Genomic DNA, 21,318 nt, shown 5'->3' with positions numbered 1-21,318 from the left:
ATGAATGAAAGATGAGCTTTCCCTCACAAATCTTTAAGTTCAGCAATTATCTATCTCAAAGGATTATTGTAAGGCTTAACATAAGTAATGTATGAAGAAGTGCTTGCTACACAGTAGGTCATAAAATACCTTACAGAGCTTAGTATTCAAAGTATATTACTTGAGTTCTAAAGTGATGGTTGTTAATATACTTCTTACATATTAGTTAAATTATAATTTTAAAAATATCAAGCAATATACTTGTTATCTAAATACATTTAAGACTTAGAAAAAATAATCTGCCATATAATAAGCAGAATGCTACATCCTAGGAATAAAGGAATGAAAAAGAGAACCACCTTCAATGAATCATAAGCTATACATTAAAGCAAGCAGCTCTTCATTCACACCACAGTTAATGCACCAATCGAGTACCACACTTAGATGGTTTTTAAAAGTTGAATCATAATGCACACTCATGTTTATTGCAGCTTTGTTCACAATAGCAAAGACTTGGAAACAACCTAAGTGCCCATCACCAAACGAATGAATAGAGAAGCTGTGGTACTGTCACACAATGGAATACTATGCTGCATTGAAAAACAAGGAACTCATGAACTATTATACAAAATGGGTGACCCTGGAGGACATTATGCTGAGTGAAATATCTCAGTCACAAAAAGACAAGTATTGCCTAGTTCCACTGTTATAAAAGAGGACTGACATGGGGGTTAGGGAGAGACCGAGAAAGAGGGTATAAATAATGTATACTGCATTGAAACAGATGAGGGAGCAAACTGTTTAAAAGGGATATATGATTAGGTATTATTGTCATGACAGGAGTCCAGAATGAAGGCAGCATAGTGGAGTGAACTTGGGGTGAGGGACTTATGTATAACAAAGAATTTTTCCTTTTCAAAGAGAAGAGCAAATTAGGGGGAGGAGTGGACAGGGAGAAAAGTGTAACAATGAATGGATATCCAAAGTCTCTGAAAACTTTCATTAAAACTAATAATAAAAAAATACTATTCCTATTAAAAAAAAAAAAGTTGAACCATCTTCAAATTCAGTTCTTTAGAACCTCTCTGAACAAACTATACTGAATGTTAAGTCATGACAATTTGAGGTTGCGTATGATCTGTGAATCTTTTATGTAAGCTGAGCAACTACAATTATGTATTTATTTGTATTGGGTACAAGTCTTATTACATAAATTCCCACAAAACAACTTTCTGAGGTACATATTATTTACATTTAAAAAAAAATGCCTGTCCAAGTTGGCACAGCAAGAGGAACTAGAAAAGTTAAGAATCAAACAAAAGCCTGTCAGGAACCAAACTCTTTTTCTCTTGTGCCTTCTTTAAGCTAGAAAGATACCATAACAAATTATTCTACAAAGTCTGGAAGTATTACATGTGTAAAGAAAACTGACAGCATAGGAGGAAACTTTCCTGTGAAATAGTAAACATACACATGAGCATCTGAATACTCATGCAATTTAAAACATATAATATTTGAAATAAGCATTTAATAAGATTCCTTTCTGCCGAAACTAGTCTGAGGGGGTAAATGCAAAGCTTTCACCTTTCCTAGTGCTCTGGTTCTGTCTGTTTTCAATCATACTTTTTATTCCTTTTACAGATTTTACCCAAATGTGAAGAAAAAAAAGAATGAGAAGCAAAATGTGAGACATGCTTCACAAATAGTTTGATGAAAGGTAAGGGAAATATGAGAGATCAAAGAAAAAAGTTCCAACAGTCAGCTTCAGAAAGAAAATGAATGAGACTAAAAAAGGACTATATTCCAGTCTTAGAAATTTCTTGAATAAAAGTAAATTCTGTGCTGTAATTTAATCTCATGTAGTGACAAGAACTGTATTAAGGGATTAAGGAATAGTCTAGAAAAAAGAAAAAGTTCTATAGACTTCTACAGCCCACCTCTCAACTGTTTGAAGTTGCCCAGATTGTATAAAATAGCTAGTATAAAATAAAAGACTCCTTTTCATTAAGTTTAGAGTAGACAAAATGAGCCAACCATGAAAGAATGCATGTGAGTCAAGAGGATTTCAAGGTTAGAAACAACAAATAAAAGGTAAGGCAAATCTTTCTGCTATTCAAAGAGAGAAAATGTCAGTAAAACCATACAAGTTGATTGTTTTACTTTACCTAGTTCACAGTAGCATCACCTTATGATGCCCAGTTTATGAAAGATGTTTGGATCCTTTAGTAACCCAAGCACCTTAAACAGAAATACTATTACTCTATTTTATTACGAATTACACTCTGTAAAAAAGAGTGTTCCGACAAGCATGTGATGCACTAAGAATTTGTTTTCATGAGAAAGACTATCTTAAGGGTATCACTGAAAACTAAGACAAAATTCCATGTAAGCACACAAAACCTGAGGAACACAGAAGCCTGATGTTCCCTTAAAACTGTCACAGAAGCAATGGAAATAATGCATACGGCTATAAGCAGACGTATAATTAACCTAATCTTCGGCCAACAGCTTCAGTTTTCTTATCTAACTCAAATAATTTTTAATAATATCTATAATTATAACTATACTTAGAAATGGTTTGGTTTTACACTAGAGGGTCAAGTAGAATACAGCTTACCAGAATTAACATTTATCTTGATACTGCAGAAATCATTTTATAGTACTACAGTTAATGGTGTACTGTAAAGCTGTTGAAAAAATTAAGCCATTTAAGCCAATTTGAAAGGTACTACTCATAGTATATGCAGAAAAAAAAAAAAAAACAAACCCAACATAAAGGTATAAAGCCAACTACACATTGAAGTATAATGGTTTTCAAATATGACTTATATTTGAAATGTGTATGGCATATATCTACTAGGACAATATAGGGAATAATTCAGTGAGCTCAAAAAGTATTCTCTATAAGAAGTCTTATCACTTTCTAAGCAATCCTATGAGTCATCTCAGCTAACCTCTAAATCCTACCTCTATAAGTACATGTTTTTATTCACCCTTATAACCAATCTGAAATAAGCTAGGCACTGACAAATATTTCTTACTGCACTGGTATTTCTGGTAGAGGAGGAAACAATGGGGCTTGGTGAAATCTAATGATGAAAAAATAGCAACAGGAAGTCCCCATTGGCTCAGAGGGGCTGAATTACTGCAAAACTGTCATGACCAAGAGTGGCTAGCTAGTTGGTCAAAGTTCTGACACAAAATAAATATCATAAAGCAAGCTTCTAAGGACAGGATTAAGAGGCAGAAACAATAAGATACATTAAAAAAGAAGTCTAGCATAGTTCAATCAATCTTTCTCAATACTAATTATTGAATAGATTATTCCTTTTGCAAAAATGGCATTACAGTAATTCTTTGTACCTGTAAGAGAAAGAAATTATTAATGCAAAATTCACACATACACACACACACACACACACACACACACACACACAAAACTCTGGTCACTTAGTGGTAAGGAGTTATACAGCCAACCTAAAGGTACACAATTCAAACCCATCAGCTGTTCTACAGGGGTAAAAAGAAAACAAGCTATCGCCTCCATGTGATTTCCTGCCTCTGAAAATCCACTGACGGGTCAGCTGTAAGTTGATTCCAACTTCATGGTAACTGCACAAGCATACATGCGTGCACACACACCCACTCAAAATCGTAACACAGTCAAAAGCCTACTGAAATAAAATTACTGGGGGAGAAATATCATTCCTTTCAATTTATACTGCTAAATCTGCAAGACAAACATACACCTGAGAAACTAGTGAATAAAATTTACAAGGTTATATAATGCATGCTTATCAGAACTCAAGGGCAATATGTGAGTAACCTTAAAAAAAATTAAAGGAATATATTTGGAAATAATATTACTTTGAACTACACTAAGTCATGAAATTGACCATTAAATCGAATTAAACAGAACTGTATAGGATGGTTAATACCAATAACAGAATGTAACACTAGACAAAATAAAATGGAAAACCAAAACATGAAAATAAAGAGTAGCTCCATAAGTTAATTTTCTAATTAACATATTTTTAACCTATACATTACTGCAAAAGATACTGATTATATCAAAACAAAGCCATCTAAAACAGTATAGATAGCCTAAGACAAATGAAGCTTAGTTATTTCTTAAATCTATAATGAATAGTAACATAGCATTCAACAGAAATCTTATATGAGCAAAAGAAAATATACTCATGTACCTCCATCCTTTTTCTCCAAATCGTCCCTAATTAGAGGAGAGGTAAGTATCACCTTCAAAGTTAGCGTGGGTTCTTTTGTATTCCGAATTATAATAGATGCTTCATTTACACATTGTTCCACTTGATATTTCTCTTCTGTGAGTTTCTGAAAGTCAAAAACATCCAATTAATAAGATTAAAAATTAAAAAAAAAATACTTGTCCTTTGTTCTCAAAGATTATTAACAAAGTGTAAAGTCCTTTACCTTTCATTTGGGATAACACTTCTTTCCTCTCAACTTAGAAACAAATATTCATGAGTCATCACTCAAAAGGCTACTACAATGTCAATTTATCTATCCAACTGTTAATAATATTTAAGTCCATTATAACATTTTAATGTAAAGCTAGAGCAACAATATAATTTATGGGGAAAAGTGTATTTGTCCTTGTTATTACTAGAGTACTACTGTAAAATAATAGCTGAAAAACAAGTTTTTAACGAAATACAAAAAAATGAGAAGTTCATACTTGTCAGACTTAAAGTGAACATGAATGAAAAAGAATTTCCAGTTTATCTGTGAAAAATTAATAAATTAATAAAAATAACTACCTTTCTCATTTTAGTGAAAACTCCTATGACTGACATGCACAGGAATACACTGCATATTTTAACGCATAATTATAAACACTTATTGCCAGGTGTTCCATAAAATAATCAATTATCCACACTAGACCCCCATAACCCCACCCTAGAAAGATCAGTTTCTGAGGGTGACACCAGGACATCTGATTTTCAGGGTTTTTCCATTCTCTGGGTGATTCTAACATAGCCTGAGTTGGGAATCACTGAGTGAGCCCATCTGGGCCATGTTTCCTTGTTAGTCAGCAGTATTTTCAGTCATCTACAGGGTCACATCCACCTGTGTGGGTTACAGCCTCTGAAAACCTGCTGGAGGGTCAGCTATAAGGTGATGGCACCTAATAGTAGCAATATATGTGGGGTCTGGTGGTGCAGTGGTTACGCACTCAGGTTCAGACCCACTCAGCAGCTCCACAGGAGAAGAGGCCTGGCAAGCTGCTCCTGTAAATATTCTAATCTGGAACGCCCTGTGAGGCAACTGCACCATTATATCTGGTCTCGATGAGTATGCATGGACTCAGTGGCAGAGCAGCACACTGTGGGGTGTGAGGAGGGGACCACATGTGCATTTTGAGCCTGATGTGTGTGAAGAGTTGTCTGACCAGTCACAGCCATAGCTACTGGCTGCATTTGGCCCTCAGGAAGCAAACCATCCCAGTGGGATGTACCCTCTTTTGACAGGAACACATCAGATGATTCTTGAATTGGCATGGTTCCTTGGGATGTTTGGAAGCAGGAGTGGTATCTGCTTCCTATAACAACTTGCCTCTGGAAACTTTATGAACTTTGATAAATATCAATAGTTGTAGAGGGGTTTCAGGCCTTTTGTTCATAGGGTCGCTATGAGTTGTGTTTGGCTTGAAAGCAATCAACAAACAACCAATAACATATATTAAATTATATTTAACATATTATTGTACATTAAGTACATAATTGAATAGGCCTTCTTGTTGGTGAAATTTAGTATCTATTATATGGCATAAAGCAGCCAGGATGAACAGAGATACTTAGTTTCTGACTATCAATGTATATTAAAAGAATTCAAAGTAAAATAGCATTATATTATTATAATATTATGGATTCTAAACACTATACAAAATTATGTAGGTCATCTCTATGGTTTTGATATTTAGAAAATATTATACAAATAATATTTTATATAGCTCTTTGATTCTGACTTCTTTAACATACTTCTGTGATTCATCCCTGGAGCTGTGTGGAATCAACAATAGTTCATCACTTTTTACTGTTACATAGTGCTCCATGGTATGACTGTGCTGTAATTTGTTTATCCTTTCACACAGTGACAAACATTTGGGTCACTCTCCGTTTGGGGTTTTACATATAAAGCTGTTGCAAATATATGCCAACTCTAATTTTTTTTTCTTCATTAAATATCTAGGCGTCAAAGTGCTAGATTATATGATAGGTGATGTTTAAAAATTAAGAAACAATTTGTTTTCCAAAGTGGCTGAACCATTTTGCATCCTCACCAACATGAGAGTTCCATTTCTATTCTGTCTTTACCAGAACTTGATATAGTCAGTCTTTTAAATGTTTTACACCTAATAGGTGTGCTGTTGTTTGCCCTGTGATTCAAGCTGGAATGGACTCATAGCTGACCCTCCAGCACTTTTTTCAGAGGCAGTAAATCATGTGGAAGAAGACTGCCTATCCTTCTCCTGCAGAGCAATTGGAGGATCCAAACCTTGGGGGTTGGCATGAGGGAAGGAGGTGACTATAAAAACAATATAAAAGAATTTTGATGGGTAATAGAATGATTCTGAATCTCTGGGTAGAAGTTACAAGACTACGCATAAGGCAAAGTTTGTAAAACTGTAATAAAGTATATGAATCTAGGTCACTGGCAATTAATCTGAAATGCTGGCATTAGAAAAAGCAAATTCAGAATTTGTCCATTAATTCTTCTGTGAAAATTCTAAAGATATACTGGTAAAGGTCACTATGTTTTCTGTTTCCCTTAGAACAGCAGAACTGTTACTTGTATTAACAACAATTTTATTAAATTTATAAAAGCATCAATATTATTCTGTCACCTTAATACATAGCTCTATCCACTCCGTCCACCAAAAAAAGAGTTAACTACACAAGAAAGGACAGAGGTAACTCGTGTTTGCTGTGATGTTAAACACTGCAACACTGATGTGTCAAATGTGATAATGGTTACCCATGGTGGACAGTGTTTGGTGAAGATCCCAGATTAAAACAGGCTTGGAAGCAGGAGTGGCATCCACTTCCGAAATAGCTTGCCTCTGGAAACCCTATGAACTTAGATAAATGACGAAAGTTATACAATTGTTCAGATCTTTTGGTCGCTATAAGTCATCTATAACTCGACTGCACTTAACAACAACGTACAAGAAAGAGAAAACTGAATATTCTAATGAATCAGACGGACTGACACAGTGACTGCCTCAATGGGCTCCAGTGTGGCAGGAAGTATAAAGAGGGCAGAGGAGAGGACAGGGTTCAGACCCATCGTTCACAGGGTCGCTATAAATCATAATCCACAACATCTAACAACAATGTTGAACAGAAGAAACCAAAGGAAAAGCCACACAGAAAATGGGAGAACCAAAACTAGTCTACAGAGAACAAGAGAAAACGTACATGCTTTGTCATTCAAATAACATGGTCCACTATAAAAGAGTCACACAAACATTTCAATTATGTATGCAGATCATAGTTGAACAGATATACAACCAACGTAAAAGGCATATGGCAAGAAATACAGGCTAATTATAAGTGATTTCTACTCTTGGCCCACCTTCTCCTTTGCTCAATAAGTTTTAACATCACCCTAGAAAATAACACGCAAGAAAAGGTACAGTAGAGCCTTAACCAATTATTCTATAAATGAATGTTCTGTTCTAGTACATGATCAGGAAAAAAGATCTTTCATTCATAAGAAATAATATAGCACAACCATATAATATAATATAATATAATATGGGTTTCCACATAAAGGGAACTCAAGGGCAAGGTAGACATTGTGATGGTGAAAATTACACTTAATGATATTTATTCCAGAAATACTATAAATAATGTCTGTGCTTATTAAGGTTCATACATATGTAAATAATTTAATCTGAGATGGGTGTATAATAATACTTTTATTTTACAGAAAAAGGTACCTTTACCAAAATATTATAGTAATAGATCTAACCATCACACAAAAAAATCAATTACATTCTTGTATCACTCCAGTGGTTTTGGGTGTGATAAACTGAAAGGCATGTCTCATAATTTCTACTATTGGTCTTTTTCACTGCCAGAATTGAAAACAGAAAAGCATATGCCCAAATTAAGATATTGGGGAATGTATCAAAAAGTAACTAAAATCTGAGTGTCAGAAATGACAGATTAAAAACAGGAATATGGTCAGCTGGTGAACATGAAAGTAAATGATGTCATATCAAAGCTAATAATTGGGGATGAACAGTCCTTTCAAAAGAAATATAAAAGAATGAGAATATTCAACAAGTCAAAGTTTTGACCCTGTGAGCTGACATCTATTTGTGTGACATGAATGTAACACTGACACAAAATTATAGAAAAGTTAGTAGCCACCCCTGCTTCTCTATGGATGCCAATTACTTGGGTGTATTTTTTCCCCAGCCTTTGATTCTGAATCTATCTTTCATTTACTGGATGTGTCTCCTGTAGATAACATATTGATGGGCTTTGTTTTTTCATCCATTCCGCTACTCTTTTTCTCTTGATTGGTGTATTTTAGTCCATTCACATTAAGTGTGATTATTGAAACGTCAGGTTTTTATGGTTGCCATTTTGCTACACAGCCTTAGTACCAAAACAGCATGGTACTGGTACAACGATAGGCACATAAACAAATGGAACTGAACTGAGAACCCAGAAATGGACCCATCTATCTACTGATACTCGACAAGGAAATAAAGTATCAACTGATATTAGACAAGGAAATAAAATCTATCAAATGGGAAAATGACAACCTCTTCAACAAATGGTGTTGGAAAAACCGGACTGCTACCTGCAGAAAGCTAAAAAAGGATCCACATCTCATACCATACACAAAAATCAACTCAAGGTTTATCAGGGACCAGGGAATAAAGTACAAAATCATAAAGTTCTTAAGAGACAAACTGAGATCAAGCCTAGATGGCCTAGCTGACGGTATAAATAGACTGCCAAACACAGCCAGAAATGCACAGTCTGAAGAGGATAAAATTGATGAAGAGTACTTTCTAAAGATTAAATCTCTGTGCTCATCCAAGACTTTTCCCGATGGGGTGAAAAGAAAACCTACTGCCTGGGAGCAAATATTTGGCAATATCATCCTGGACAAGGGTCTCATAGCAAAAGTTTACAGAATACTCCTGGGTGGGCCACCAGAAGAAAAAGGCTGATAATCCAATTACAAAATAGGCAAGGGACATGGAAAGACTTCATTAAAAAGGACATCTGGATGGCCAACAGACAAAGGAAAAAATGCTCAAAATCACTGGCAGTAAGAGAGATGCAAATCAAAATCACAATGAGATACCATCTTATCCCAGTAGCAGTAGCAAAGTTTAGCAGGGCAGCAAGTATTAAATGTTGGAGAGGACGTGGCGAGATAGGAACTCTTACAACATTTTTGGTGGGATTGTAAAATGGTACAACCATTCTGGAAGGCAGTTTGGTGTTTCCTCAGAAAGCTGAACACAGAAATTCCATATGGCCTAGCTATTCCACTGCTTGTAACATACCCTGAGAAAATGAGAACTCAGACACAGAGAACTGTACAGCAAAGTTCATAGCAGCATTATTCACCATAGCAAGAACATGGAAACAGCCCAAATGTCCAACAACAATGGAATGGATTGAGACATTATGGAATACTACGCAACACACAAGGGTAAGGATTTTGTAAATTACTACCTAACTTGGTAGGAACTGGAGAGCATTATGCTAAGTAAACTAAGGCTCATAAAGACAAATATTGTTTATGACCATTATTGTAGAATGAGTATGAGGATCCAAGGAGGGAAGAGGGGAGTGGAGATGTGAGGATGGGCGGGGCGGGAAGGAACTTAATCATAGGGTTGTAGAATTTGATCAGTGGAGGGTGGGGTGGGTAAAGGAAAGGAGCAAGATCTAGTGTGAAATACAATGTATATAAACCTTCTAAGTAAATCAATATAAAATGGAAAAAAACTTGTAAAAAAACTTGTAGAGAAGTTGTAATACAGATATATGATCATTAACATGCATCTGAAAGTGATAAATGGTCACAGATTCCCAATCAGTAATCCAAATGACCCTTAGACCAGGCTGACAAGGAGGTCCTAGTAACCAGAGTCTAAGACGAACTGCCTTTAGCACTGAGGAGCTTGCGGCCTTCTGCAGCATCTTCCAGGGAGCAGGACTGCACTAAACTTTCTAAATGCATCACAATGTGAAAAAGATTTGGGAAGAGAATTTAATACTGACTTGCCATTAACAGAAGAGATGACATAACTATTAAATTAATTTTCAATTTTAAAAATCATCATCTATAAAGTTCTCTAATTGTCTAGGCTCTTTTCAATCCTTTAATTCCTTTATGTATTACATCAACCCATCCAAAAGTTTTATAATATAATGCTGGCATAGTCTCAAGAAAAATGGGAACATTCTCAGATAGAACTGAGAAGTTTAAAACTATACCTTTAAAGCTATCTTAATTTGGTAAATAGATCCTGAAGATAAATCATCAGAAATCTGTTTTAAATCTCCTGGATTACTCACTGATAATAGTGGCATTCTCCTTTTTTATGTATCTATCCTTTACCATTATCAATGTCTTTTTACTGAATTCATCAAAGCCACTCCTTATTTTAACTTTTTGTAAGTTTTCCTGTAAGTGCAATTAAACTGTACTCACCTGAATCTGAATAGGAAGGTTGTCTTTGACTGTATTTAATAGGGTTTCTGTGGGTTTGTCTTTGCACATTAAAACCAACTCCAAGTCCATATCATCTTTAATCAGCAAGCCTTTTGCCACCAGGCCAATTCTCATTACACCACACAATGTCCGACCACCTTGATCTCTAAAAAAAAAAAAAAAAAAGTTCTAAATTATTATTATTTTTACAACCTATTTTCCCAAACTATAATTTAATTATCACTACTAACAAAACCTGCAGCATTATTCATATTATCAAGAAAATAGAAACCTCCCAAATGCCCAAGAAACTAACAGATAATTTGTGGCATATTTATGTAATGACAGACTACTACACAATATTAAAGAACAACAAAGGATTCATAAAATGCTACATTACACAACATGGGCAAGTCCAGAGGATATTATGGAGAGGATATATCATATAAGACCACTACAGAGAAAAGAGGAGGGTAACAAGAGAGAGGATAGGACAGAAGAGCAGAAACTGAATGTATGGACAATAACCACTGTACAGGATCATGAGAAAGGAGGATCTACCTAAGAAGAACTGACAGAAGGACAATATGGTTATTGCAATTAGCATCTTGGATTTAGACGTATGTAATGGTCCAAAGGGGATGCAGAAGGGGAGAAAGGCAGGGGAAGAAGGTTGGGGGGAGATAAAACACTGGGGCAGCAAAAATTAGCTGACCGATGAGATGGGTGGGGTGAAGGAACAGGCAAGATACAATGAGGATTTGAAGAGAGATGGCAATAAAATGCATTAGCCAACAGTAATTAATTTTATGAAAACTTATATATGATTGTATGAAAAACAATTTTACAAAGCCACTTAAAACACAAATAGTGACTTCTTAGGTATTTCGTTAAGGTGATAAAGGAGTATGAAAATCATAGTATAAAAAATACACAAAATTAAGACTTCAATTTAAGACTCATTAAGTATCTATCTTCCCCAAAGCATCAGTTAGTGAGCACAATTCAGAGTAAATTATTTTGAGTCTATATTGACTAAGAAGACTAGAAACATTTGATTCAAAACAATTTCCTTCCCTTATTATTAAGTAGTGAGTAAAGACTTAATGAGAAATATAAATGCCCTGACATACCTAAGAATGGGAATCAAAGCGGAAATCTAAAAGACTTCTCTTCTACTCCTGTTGATGCCTGCTAGCTCATTATTCAAGACAATAAAATGATTGCATCATTCTAGGAATCCAAAAAAGCTGATGTGGAGAGCAGAAGAATGTGGTAAAAATAAGAGCTAAAGTAGAAAGGAAAGAGCAGACTAAAAATAAGCTGCCAATATATATATCTATTCCAAATCCAGGAGTATTTAAAAGAACAAATATTCAACGTCAAGTAATGAATGGTTCACAAAAAAACTGTTATAAATCGTTAATTCTAAAAATTTCTTACTGGTTACCTTTCGTCAGTCACAAGTGAAAATGTTAAATGAATTTGGCATTCATTCAAACAGTAAGCAAGAGAAACAATAATAAAAGAGATCTAGGCAGTTCAAAGATTTAAACATTGTGTATTGTAGTTAACAAATTACTTACAGATGAAGAGAAGACAGTAAAACCTAAAAAAAGACTGTATATTACATATTTAAAATACTGCCACGTTTGAAAGACAAGAAATGAGAATCTGGGAAAATCTCAATGAAATTCCAGTTAATAAAGACAATGACAAAGCCTACACTCAAAACTATTTTTCTCACTACAATACTGAGGTCTTTTAACATCCTAAGGTTGCTTGAGGAAGCTCAGAAGAAGTAGGTCATGAAAATCAACGTAAGGTAGTAAGTACTTAAGCCCAGTCTAGATTTGTTTATATTTTAAAGAGCCATTCTATAACACAAAAAGCCAGTAGAGCTGAGAATAAAATGGATAAGGGAGAAAAAACAAGAAATTAGATATAATATGGCCATGGCTTCTTATTATCTGGCGAACACTCTCGGTTACCAGCAGTAAGGAAATCAAAACACAAATTGCATTAGGAAAATCTGCTGTCAGGGACATCTCCAGAGTACTGAAGTGCAAGCATGTCAGTGTAGAGACTATGATGCGCCTGATCCAGGCCATGGTTTTCACAATTACTTGCTATGCTTCAGACAGCTGGACAATGACTATGGATGATAAAAGAAGAATCAATGACTTTGAGCTATGATGCTGGTGAGGAGTACCGAATATACTCATGGAATGTCAAGAGAACAAACAGGTCTCTACTAGAGAGAGTGAAACCAGGCTGCTCCTTGGAGGCAAGAATTATGAAGTTGCGTCTGACATACTTTGCGCATGTTGCAAGGAGGGACTAATCCTTGGAGAGGGACATCATGCTTGGAAGGGTAGAAGGACAGCACAAAAGAGGAAGACCCAGGACGGGATAATGAGGTAAGTGTGTCAAAGACAACTAAATTGGCTCAAATAAAGCAGGGTTCAGAGCTGTTGTACATATGAGTTGCTATGAGTCGGAGTTGATGGCACATAACCACCACTGCCACCACCTTAGGGAATCAATAAAGATTAAATTATTGGGGGGGGGGACCCAAAATTATAAAGTGATAAAAATGTAACAAAAAGAATTTTAAAAGAAGTGGCCCAATTTTAAGGAATAATTTCATTTCAAGAATGAAGCCCGCAACTTTTTCATTCTTTTCATTCTTATTTCTTGTCCACTCATCCTCTCACCTAACCAAATTCAATTTGCTGTTATTAGCTGCCTTTGAGGTGATTTTTGTGACAATGCAAAACCAACTCATGGGATTTTCTAGGCTGTAAATTTTAAGAAAGCAGGTATCAGACAAGTACTTAATTCTTTTGCCATCAGAGCTTTTTTCAAATCTAATCGTTTCTAAATCAAATCACTCCTCCACAACTGCCCTCAATCACTGCCTTTTAAAGTAGTTTCTTTTCAGGCACTGTTATTTCTCATCCAGGAAGCTCTGGTTGCCTGGTGGATAAGGAGTTGTTTTGTAAAACCAAAGTGTGAATAAATCAACTGCTCTGCAGGACAAAGATAAGACAATCTTCTCCTATTTGATTTGTAGTTATGTGCCTGCAACTCATAGCAACTCTATGTACAACAGCCCTAAACCCTGCTCTATCCTGTGCCAATCTTAGTGTCTCTGATACACCTATCCCCATTACTCCAGCCTCTGAATCAATCCATCTCATCCTGAGTCTTCCTCTCTTGCACTGTCACCTCCACCCTCCCAAGCATGACATCCCTCTCCAAAGACTGGTCCCTCCTTGCAACACATCCAAAGTATGTCTGATAAAGTTTCAGAATCCTTGCCTCCAAGGTGCAGCTTGGCTTCACCCTCTTTAGGACGAATCTGTTTGTTCTCCTAGAAGTTCATGGTATATTCAATACTCTTCTCCAGCACCACAGGTCAAAGGCATCAATTCTCCTTCTATCATCCCTAGTCATTGTCCAGCTTTCTGATGTATAGCAAGTAACTGCAAAGACTATGGCCTGGATCAGGACACCTTTTTCTCCAGACTGACATCATTGCTCTTCAGTACTTCAGAGAGGTCTCAGACAGCAGACATTCCCAATGCAATTAGTCTCCTGATCTCCTGGTTGCTGGTACCAAGAGTGTTGATTGTAGAGCCAAGCAAACTGATGTTGTGAACAATCTCAATCTCTTCACCATCTATCATGATGCAGCCAATAAGCTCAGTGGTGAGAATCTTTGTTTTGTTTTGTTTTTTTTAAGTCAACAAAGTTTTTTTCCTATTGTTAATACATAATGTTTTGAAGAGGAGACAAACTTGAAATAAACAGAAAATGTCTTCATATTAATCCTTCCTTTCATATACTTCAAATTTATACTTAATGCCTTTTTCTTCCTGAATATCAGAAGCAACACCTGGATACTCTGGAAGAAGTCTGTATTTCTGTAAGTCAATTTCAGGAAAAAACATGTCACTTTCAAATTCCTGCATTATCCATGTCACAAACAGTCTAAGATGGCCTGGTTGATTCGTGGCTTCCTGGTAAACCCACCTGCCTCCTACTATCCAAACCATGTCCACTTTATTTCCTAATTCTGGTTGCTCACTAAGTTTTAAGGCATCATCCAGACTTTTAGCAAGAAAATTAGCTCCTTGTGGGGAGTTCTTTGAGTTCTCTACTGAGGACTAGTATTAATCCTGTCTTTCAAAGATCTATTCTTCTCAGGGATGGAGAACCAGGCTTCCTCCCCAAAATCACCAAATTCTGTTTCACTTCTACTGAGGAGGTTGTGGTCATGGTCATTCTCTGGAAATACTTGAACTCATTCCTGAGCAGGGGCCAGGGTAGGATTCTGTCCTTGCTAATGCCCATATTCTGGGACATAGTGACAACGCAATTTAGCCGGTGAACCATGACAGCGACAGTCAACTCCTCCGAGCTCACTGGGGACAGGTGAATTTCTGGTGAGGTTAGGCAAGAATCACTGTTTTCTTGATGTTGAGCTTCTTTGACCTTCTGCAGAAAGCACTTCAGGTAATCCTCAGTTTCAGCAAGCAGGTTGTATCATCTGCACAATGCAGATTGTTAAGTCCACCTCCAATCCTGATGCCACACTTCTCCTCATAAGAGTCCAGCCTCCTGGATAATCTGTTCTGCATATAGATTGAAAAGGTATGGAGATAGGACATAGCTATGTCGTACACCCTTCCCGATTTTTAACCATGCAGTATTTCCTTGCTGGCCCAAGTATAGGTTCCGCATAAGCACAATCAAGTGTTCTGGGGTTCCCCTTCTCAGGGTCAGCCACAGTTTGTTGTGATCCACACAGTCAAATGCCTTTGAATAGACAATGAAACAGACATTCCTCTGGTACTCCCTGCTTTCAGTCAAGATCCATCTCTAACATTAGCTATAATATGCCCTATATATTATTTACAGTCTGAAAACTCATTGGAGGGTCAGCTATGAGTTGATTCTGACTTAATAATAATGAGTTGTTACTGAGATGACCTCAACAAGTACCTCTTCAATGGTCTTAACAAATAAACTCTGCCATCTACAGGGATCAGAATAATATTCCCAAACACTCCTCAGCTGTCACATTAGTTGTCTATCATTTCCCATTAAATATCTTATACATAAAGAATGATGTTATGCTAGTGTGCCATCAAAACAATTCCAAAGTATTAGAGTTAATATTCAATAACCACTTTTTCTAAATGACCTTGGCCAAAAGCAGTTAGAAGTATACTCCGAGTTTATTGCATGTTCTCCCTCTAAAATAGATTTTCCTGCACTCTATCTCTTCTGTACCAAATTTTTTAAACATCTAGATTTTTAAATTATTTTTTATTTCAAAATTTAGGAAAGTAGACAGCATACATGGACTCAAGTATTTCAGAAATGGTGAAGATGGGACAAGATAAAGCAGGGTTCAGATCCACTGTTCATAGGGTCACTATGAGTCTCAATAGACTTGACAGCACAAATAGCATCCAGGACCTGGGGTGGCCTAGTCCATAGGGAATGTGCTTGTTAATGCAAAATGTGCTTGTTAACTGTCTGTCTGGCAGTTTGAATCCACCAATGGATGGGTCTGTGGGAGAAAGATGGGCACTCTCCTCAGACACAATGTATAGTCTATGACAAACTGCTGGAGGGTCAGGTATGAACTGTTTCTGCCTGAAAGGCAATGAGTTTAAGTTTAAGAAACAGCATTTTAAAAAGATATATATAATAATCTTCAAATAAGAAAATTTTAAAGGGCTTAGTATATTATTACAAAGAGGGATCCTTCTTATTTTCCTCATCATTAAACTCATCATCCCTTTCTTGTTTTCCTTTCAACTTATCTCAGGAAGGATCATTCATTCCTGGTTATAGACAAAAAAATTAACAAAGTAACAAATCTAATCCAGTCCCCTTATGCTCTTCTGTTAGATAAGACAGTAAAGCATCACAAAGGTCAGGTCATACTCACTTGGAATAGTTTTCTACAGCCTCATCTTTCTTCACTTCTGTCTCGCCCTCTGGTTTCGTGCCTTTGTTTGTCTCATCCAGCCAGTCTGAGACATGTTTAAGAGCACATTCAACAGTAGACACCATATTCTGAACGGCTTCAAGTTCCTCCGGAGATGGGTAAATTGTTGAATGTTTCACCATTACATGGCGATCATCATTGGCAAAAGATCTAATAGATCTCTGTCAGAAAAAAAAATTATTACTTCAACAAAAGCAATCTTATTTGAAAAGGATTACATTTAAATATATTAAGTCTACTCACAGCATTGCCCTAGATTCTAATAGTTACTGCTGAAACAATAGAAATTTATTCTGAAACATGACATAGAAGTTCTAATGAGCTTCATATCAGAAATGAGATCCATCATTCACGTTTTAGTCCAAGTTCCCCAAGGTCACACTCAGCATTATGTATATGCTACTTTTTTAACTGTATCCAGAATAATCTAGGAATCAAGAAAATGCCTAGAAATGTGTAACAGTAAAATATGAAATTTCTAGAGATTTTTTCCATGCTGAAAAAGTAAAATTTTTTAATATATCATAAATATACGTGACACTATAAAATGCAATATTACCTTCAAACACTACAGGAAAAATACATTACACTAGGAAATGTTTTACTAGTTTGCATTTAAATATTTGATAAATGGTTTTATTTTTAAAATAAATTAATAGAGTTATTTTAAACTCTACAATGGGGAAAATACATACTGTAAAAAAAAATCAAATGTTCAAGTTAATTTATAGGTTATTAAAATCTCAAGTAAAATTTCCTAAGGATTCAGTTATCTACTTAAAACTTAATAAATATTTTTAAATCTCTTTGGGGGAGAAAAAAAATCGATGAGCATATAAAAAAATGCTCTGCAGTGAGGCAATGGCAGCCCCAGAATACGAAACAAAATATATTAAAAAAAAAAAAAAGCAATAAATACAAAGGCATTTTGGCCCAGAAGCAGAATAAAATGTCATGACAATATAACAGACTAGATCTTCCACACTCACAAGCCAAGCATCAAGAAATATTTAAATATTTCCAAATTTTAAAACTATCATGAAGATGCTTCTACAAGTACATAGCAATATATGTAAGGATAGCTAGTACATTTTACATAAGGGCAAAATATTTAATGTCCAAATTGGTTTAGTCTCTTTTCTTACATAAAATAACTGTTGTTTTTATGTACCATCAAGTTGGAACCAACTCATCATAGCTGACCCACCAGTAGATTCTCAGGGGCAAAAGATTGCAAGGGAGATTTCCCATGTTTCTCCCTAGGAGCAACTGTTGAATTCTACCATGCACCTTTGAGTTGGTAGAATAATTCCTTACCATTAAGCTACCAAAGCTCCCTATATGAAATTATGAGCTCTCAAAAACATAACTCATTGCAATTCCAACTTAGAGTAATCCTCCATAGGATTCCCAAAGGCTATATATTTTAAATGGAGGAGATAACCTCAGCTTTCTTGGAAGGAGTAGCTGATGGGTTTGAACTTGCAACATTTCAATTAGCAGCCCAACACTTAACCTACTACATCAACAACCCCTAAACCAAACCCACTATCATGGAATTAATTTTAACTCATGCTGACCCTCCACGAGGTTTCAGAGACTGTCAGTTTTATAAAAAGAAACACAGTATGTCACCCCAAACCATAAAGTCACTACCATTCAGTCAACTCCAATTCTTAATGTGTTTCCATTCAGTTTCCAAAGCTGTGTATGTTTATGGTAGAAAGCTATCCATCTTTCTCATTCAGGAGCACCTGGTGGATTTGAGCAACTGACCTTTCATTTAACAGTGTAACAGCTAACACAGTATGTCAATCAAAGCTCCTCAACTATGCCACTAGAGCCTTTCAATTATATACTGCTGTTGTTGTATACAATAGAGTTGGAAATGATTCTGATTTGACCCTCCAGTGGCTTTTCAGAGGAAGTAAATCACATGGGAAAAGGCTGCTCATATTTCTCAGATGAGGTAGCTGGCTGATTTAAATTACATGTCTTTTGGTATAGCAATGCCTCTCCTTACCAGTAGGCCACCAGAGCCCCTTAATTGTGTGTTAATAGTAGATGGTGAATATTTTGTTTCTCTAGTCTTTACTGAAAAATAAAACAATGGCAAACCCTCACCAGTTTTGTGTTTAGTTTAAAATTACTATTTAAAACCATACTAGTTTGGAAACTAGGCATTTGATACTTCAATAACATTGCTAAAAACAAAAGGAAGTAAACTGAAAAAGAACATAATCCTTTGAAACCCTCAATCATTATATTAATAGAAGACCACACCAACAATAAGGCTTTTTCCCCCTTCCACATAAAAAACAGCTCTGTCCACAGAGTTTTCTTGCTCGATTTCCAAGATCGGTTTTCAAACAGGAGTCCTTTGTTGCAAAGAAACACATTTCTTAATAATTTAAGATCAATGAACAAGAAAAGAAAACTAAATACAAAGAGGTGTAGATGTTAGGTTTTTGCAAGACTCCCATGAGACTAAATTAATCCAGCACAAGGACTTTACCTTAACAAAATTAACTACTACATAGAATGAACCTTTCCTGTTTCTCACAAGAGACTGCAATGTTACATCCAAGTATATTAAATTTAAAAATCTACTGTATGTAACATCATAAAAAAAACCAGCGAATAAATGGTATTAGAAATAGAAATATGAATAGGACCTTAATTCTCTAAATAACCTTCAAATTTTTAAATATTAAAAACTAAATTGGAAGACCAGGACAGAAAAAGTTTTTACTCAAACTAGAAATCTAGAGTTTTAGAAACTGTATGAGGCAATTCAAGACCCAGGGGGCAATACGTAAGGATACTTTGAGTAGACTGTTAAATGATCCAGGAAGCATTAAAAGAAGATGGAAAGAGTACAAAGAGTCACTGTATCAGAAGGAATTGTTGTTGACATAGAAGAATTTTATGAAATAACATCAAAGCCAGAGCATGTGGTAATGAAGGAGGAAGTTCAAGTTGCTCTGAAGGAATTGGCAAAAAAAACAAGGCTCCAGGAGTTGATAGCATATCAATTGACATATTTCAACAGACGCTGCCCTGGATGTGCTAAGTAGTGCCAAGAAATCTGGAGGACAGCCAGCTGGACAACTTACTGGAAGAGATCTATATATGTTCCCATTCCAAAGAAAGGTGACCTGCCAGAGTGTGCAAATTATTGAAAAGTATCATTAATATTGCATGCAAGCAAGATTCGGCTGAAAATTATCCAAAACCAATTGGAGCAAGACGTCAACAGAGAACTGCCAGATGTGCAGGCTGGATTTAAAAGAGGTGGTACCTGGTTGTTGTTATGTGTCGTCAAGTCGCTTGCAACTCATGGCGACCCTATGTACAACATCCCTAAACACTGCTCTGTCCTGTTCTAATCGCACCGTCTCCGACACACCCATCACGATTACCCCCGTCACTGAATCAATCCACCTCACAGATGGTCTTCCTCTCCTGCGCAGCCCCCTCTACCCTCACAAGCATGACATCCCTCTCCAAGGACTGGTCTCTCCTTGCAACATATCCAAATGTCAAACAAAGCTTCAGAATCCTTGCCTCGAAGGACCAGCCTGGTTAACCCTCTCTAGGACAAACCTGTTCAGTTTCTTAGCAGTCCTTGGTATATTCAATACTCTTCTCCAGCACCACAGCTCAAAGCATCAATTCTTCCTCTATCCTCCCTAGTCACTGTCCAACTCTCTGACACATAACAAGTGAATGCAAAGACCATGGCCTGTATCAGTTGCACCCTAGTCTACAGAGCAAGGAAATTGCAGGACACGTAGAGGGAGAGGGACAGGAATCTTCACAGGCAGACAAACAGGCAAGCACAAAGGGTCTTCAGAAATCCCTGCCCCACAGGTAAACAAGAAGAGCTCAGGCAGCAAGGAAATTGTTGGGGCCCTCGGTCTACAATCTATACACCAGTTCTACAGGACACATCACCTTCACTAGGGAAACATTACCACTAAACTTAAGAGACACTGGTCACAGTACAAGAAACTGTCAGCAGCTAACGTGTTTGGAATCACAGAAGCCAAGAAAGCTGCAGATATAAGCTATCAGATCAAGGGCTAGGCAATGGGAGATAGGTGTTCAAGGGAGTGGGTAGAAGTGGATAGGTATCCTGGTGGATGGTGGAGCATAAGTGGGTCAAGACACTTGTGCCAAGGGCAGGGACAACACTAAAATTAATGGTTAATTCCACAATTAGGGATATATCTTTCACTTTTTTTTTTCCTGTAAAATGCTTGTCTGTCAAATACTTCTCTAAATCTGAGCATTCAGATTAAAACAGACTAGGAAGGAGGACTGGCCATCCACTTCCAAAATAGCAGGCCTCTGAAACTCCTATGTACAACAGAACACACGTAGACTAACAGATAGGGCAACTGAGGTAGAGCTTTCAAGTATGAAAATACAAAGGAAAAGGAACAGTTGTAAGCAGACACTAGTGACTGTAACATGGAATGTGAGAACCATGAATGTAGGAAAATTAGATATTGTTAAGGAAGAAATGAAACGCATAAATATTTTTTATTATTATTAAATTTTATTAGTTTCAATGA

At 36.2% G+C, this 21,318-nt stretch overlaps 1 protein-coding gene and 1 pseudogene across 1 annotated transcript in view; both read right to left on the bottom strand.

Annotated features, from left to right (window-relative positions):
* Positions 1–21,318, bottom strand: part of STRBP (spermatid perinuclear RNA binding protein) — a 93,051-nt gene that overhangs the window by 66,847 nt on the left and 4,886 nt on the right. Inside the window, exons 2-4 of the mRNA XM_006892586.1 lie at positions 16,679–16,899; positions 10,711–10,876; positions 4,185–4,329 (exon numbers count right to left, since the gene is read on the bottom strand). Of these exons, the coding sequence (XP_006892648.1) occupies positions 4,185–4,329; positions 10,711–10,876; positions 16,679–16,899 (532 nt within the window). The remainder of the gene's footprint in view (positions 1–4,184; positions 4,330–10,710; positions 10,877–16,678; positions 16,900–21,318) is intronic.
* On the bottom strand, positions 14,541–15,111 carry LOC102856630 (annotated as a pseudogene).

The sequence above is a fragment of the Elephantulus edwardii genome, unplaced genomic scaffold (assembly GCF_000299155.1).
Source record: "Elephantulus edwardii isolate Elephantulus edwardi_28Jun2011 unplaced genomic scaffold, EleEdw1.0 scaffold00116, whole genome shotgun sequence".
Lineage (NCBI taxonomy): Eukaryota > Metazoa > Chordata > Mammalia > Macroscelidea > Macroscelididae > Elephantulus > Elephantulus edwardii.
Note: the sequence above shows the minus strand (reverse complement) of the source record. Positions and strands in the feature narration are given on the sequence as shown.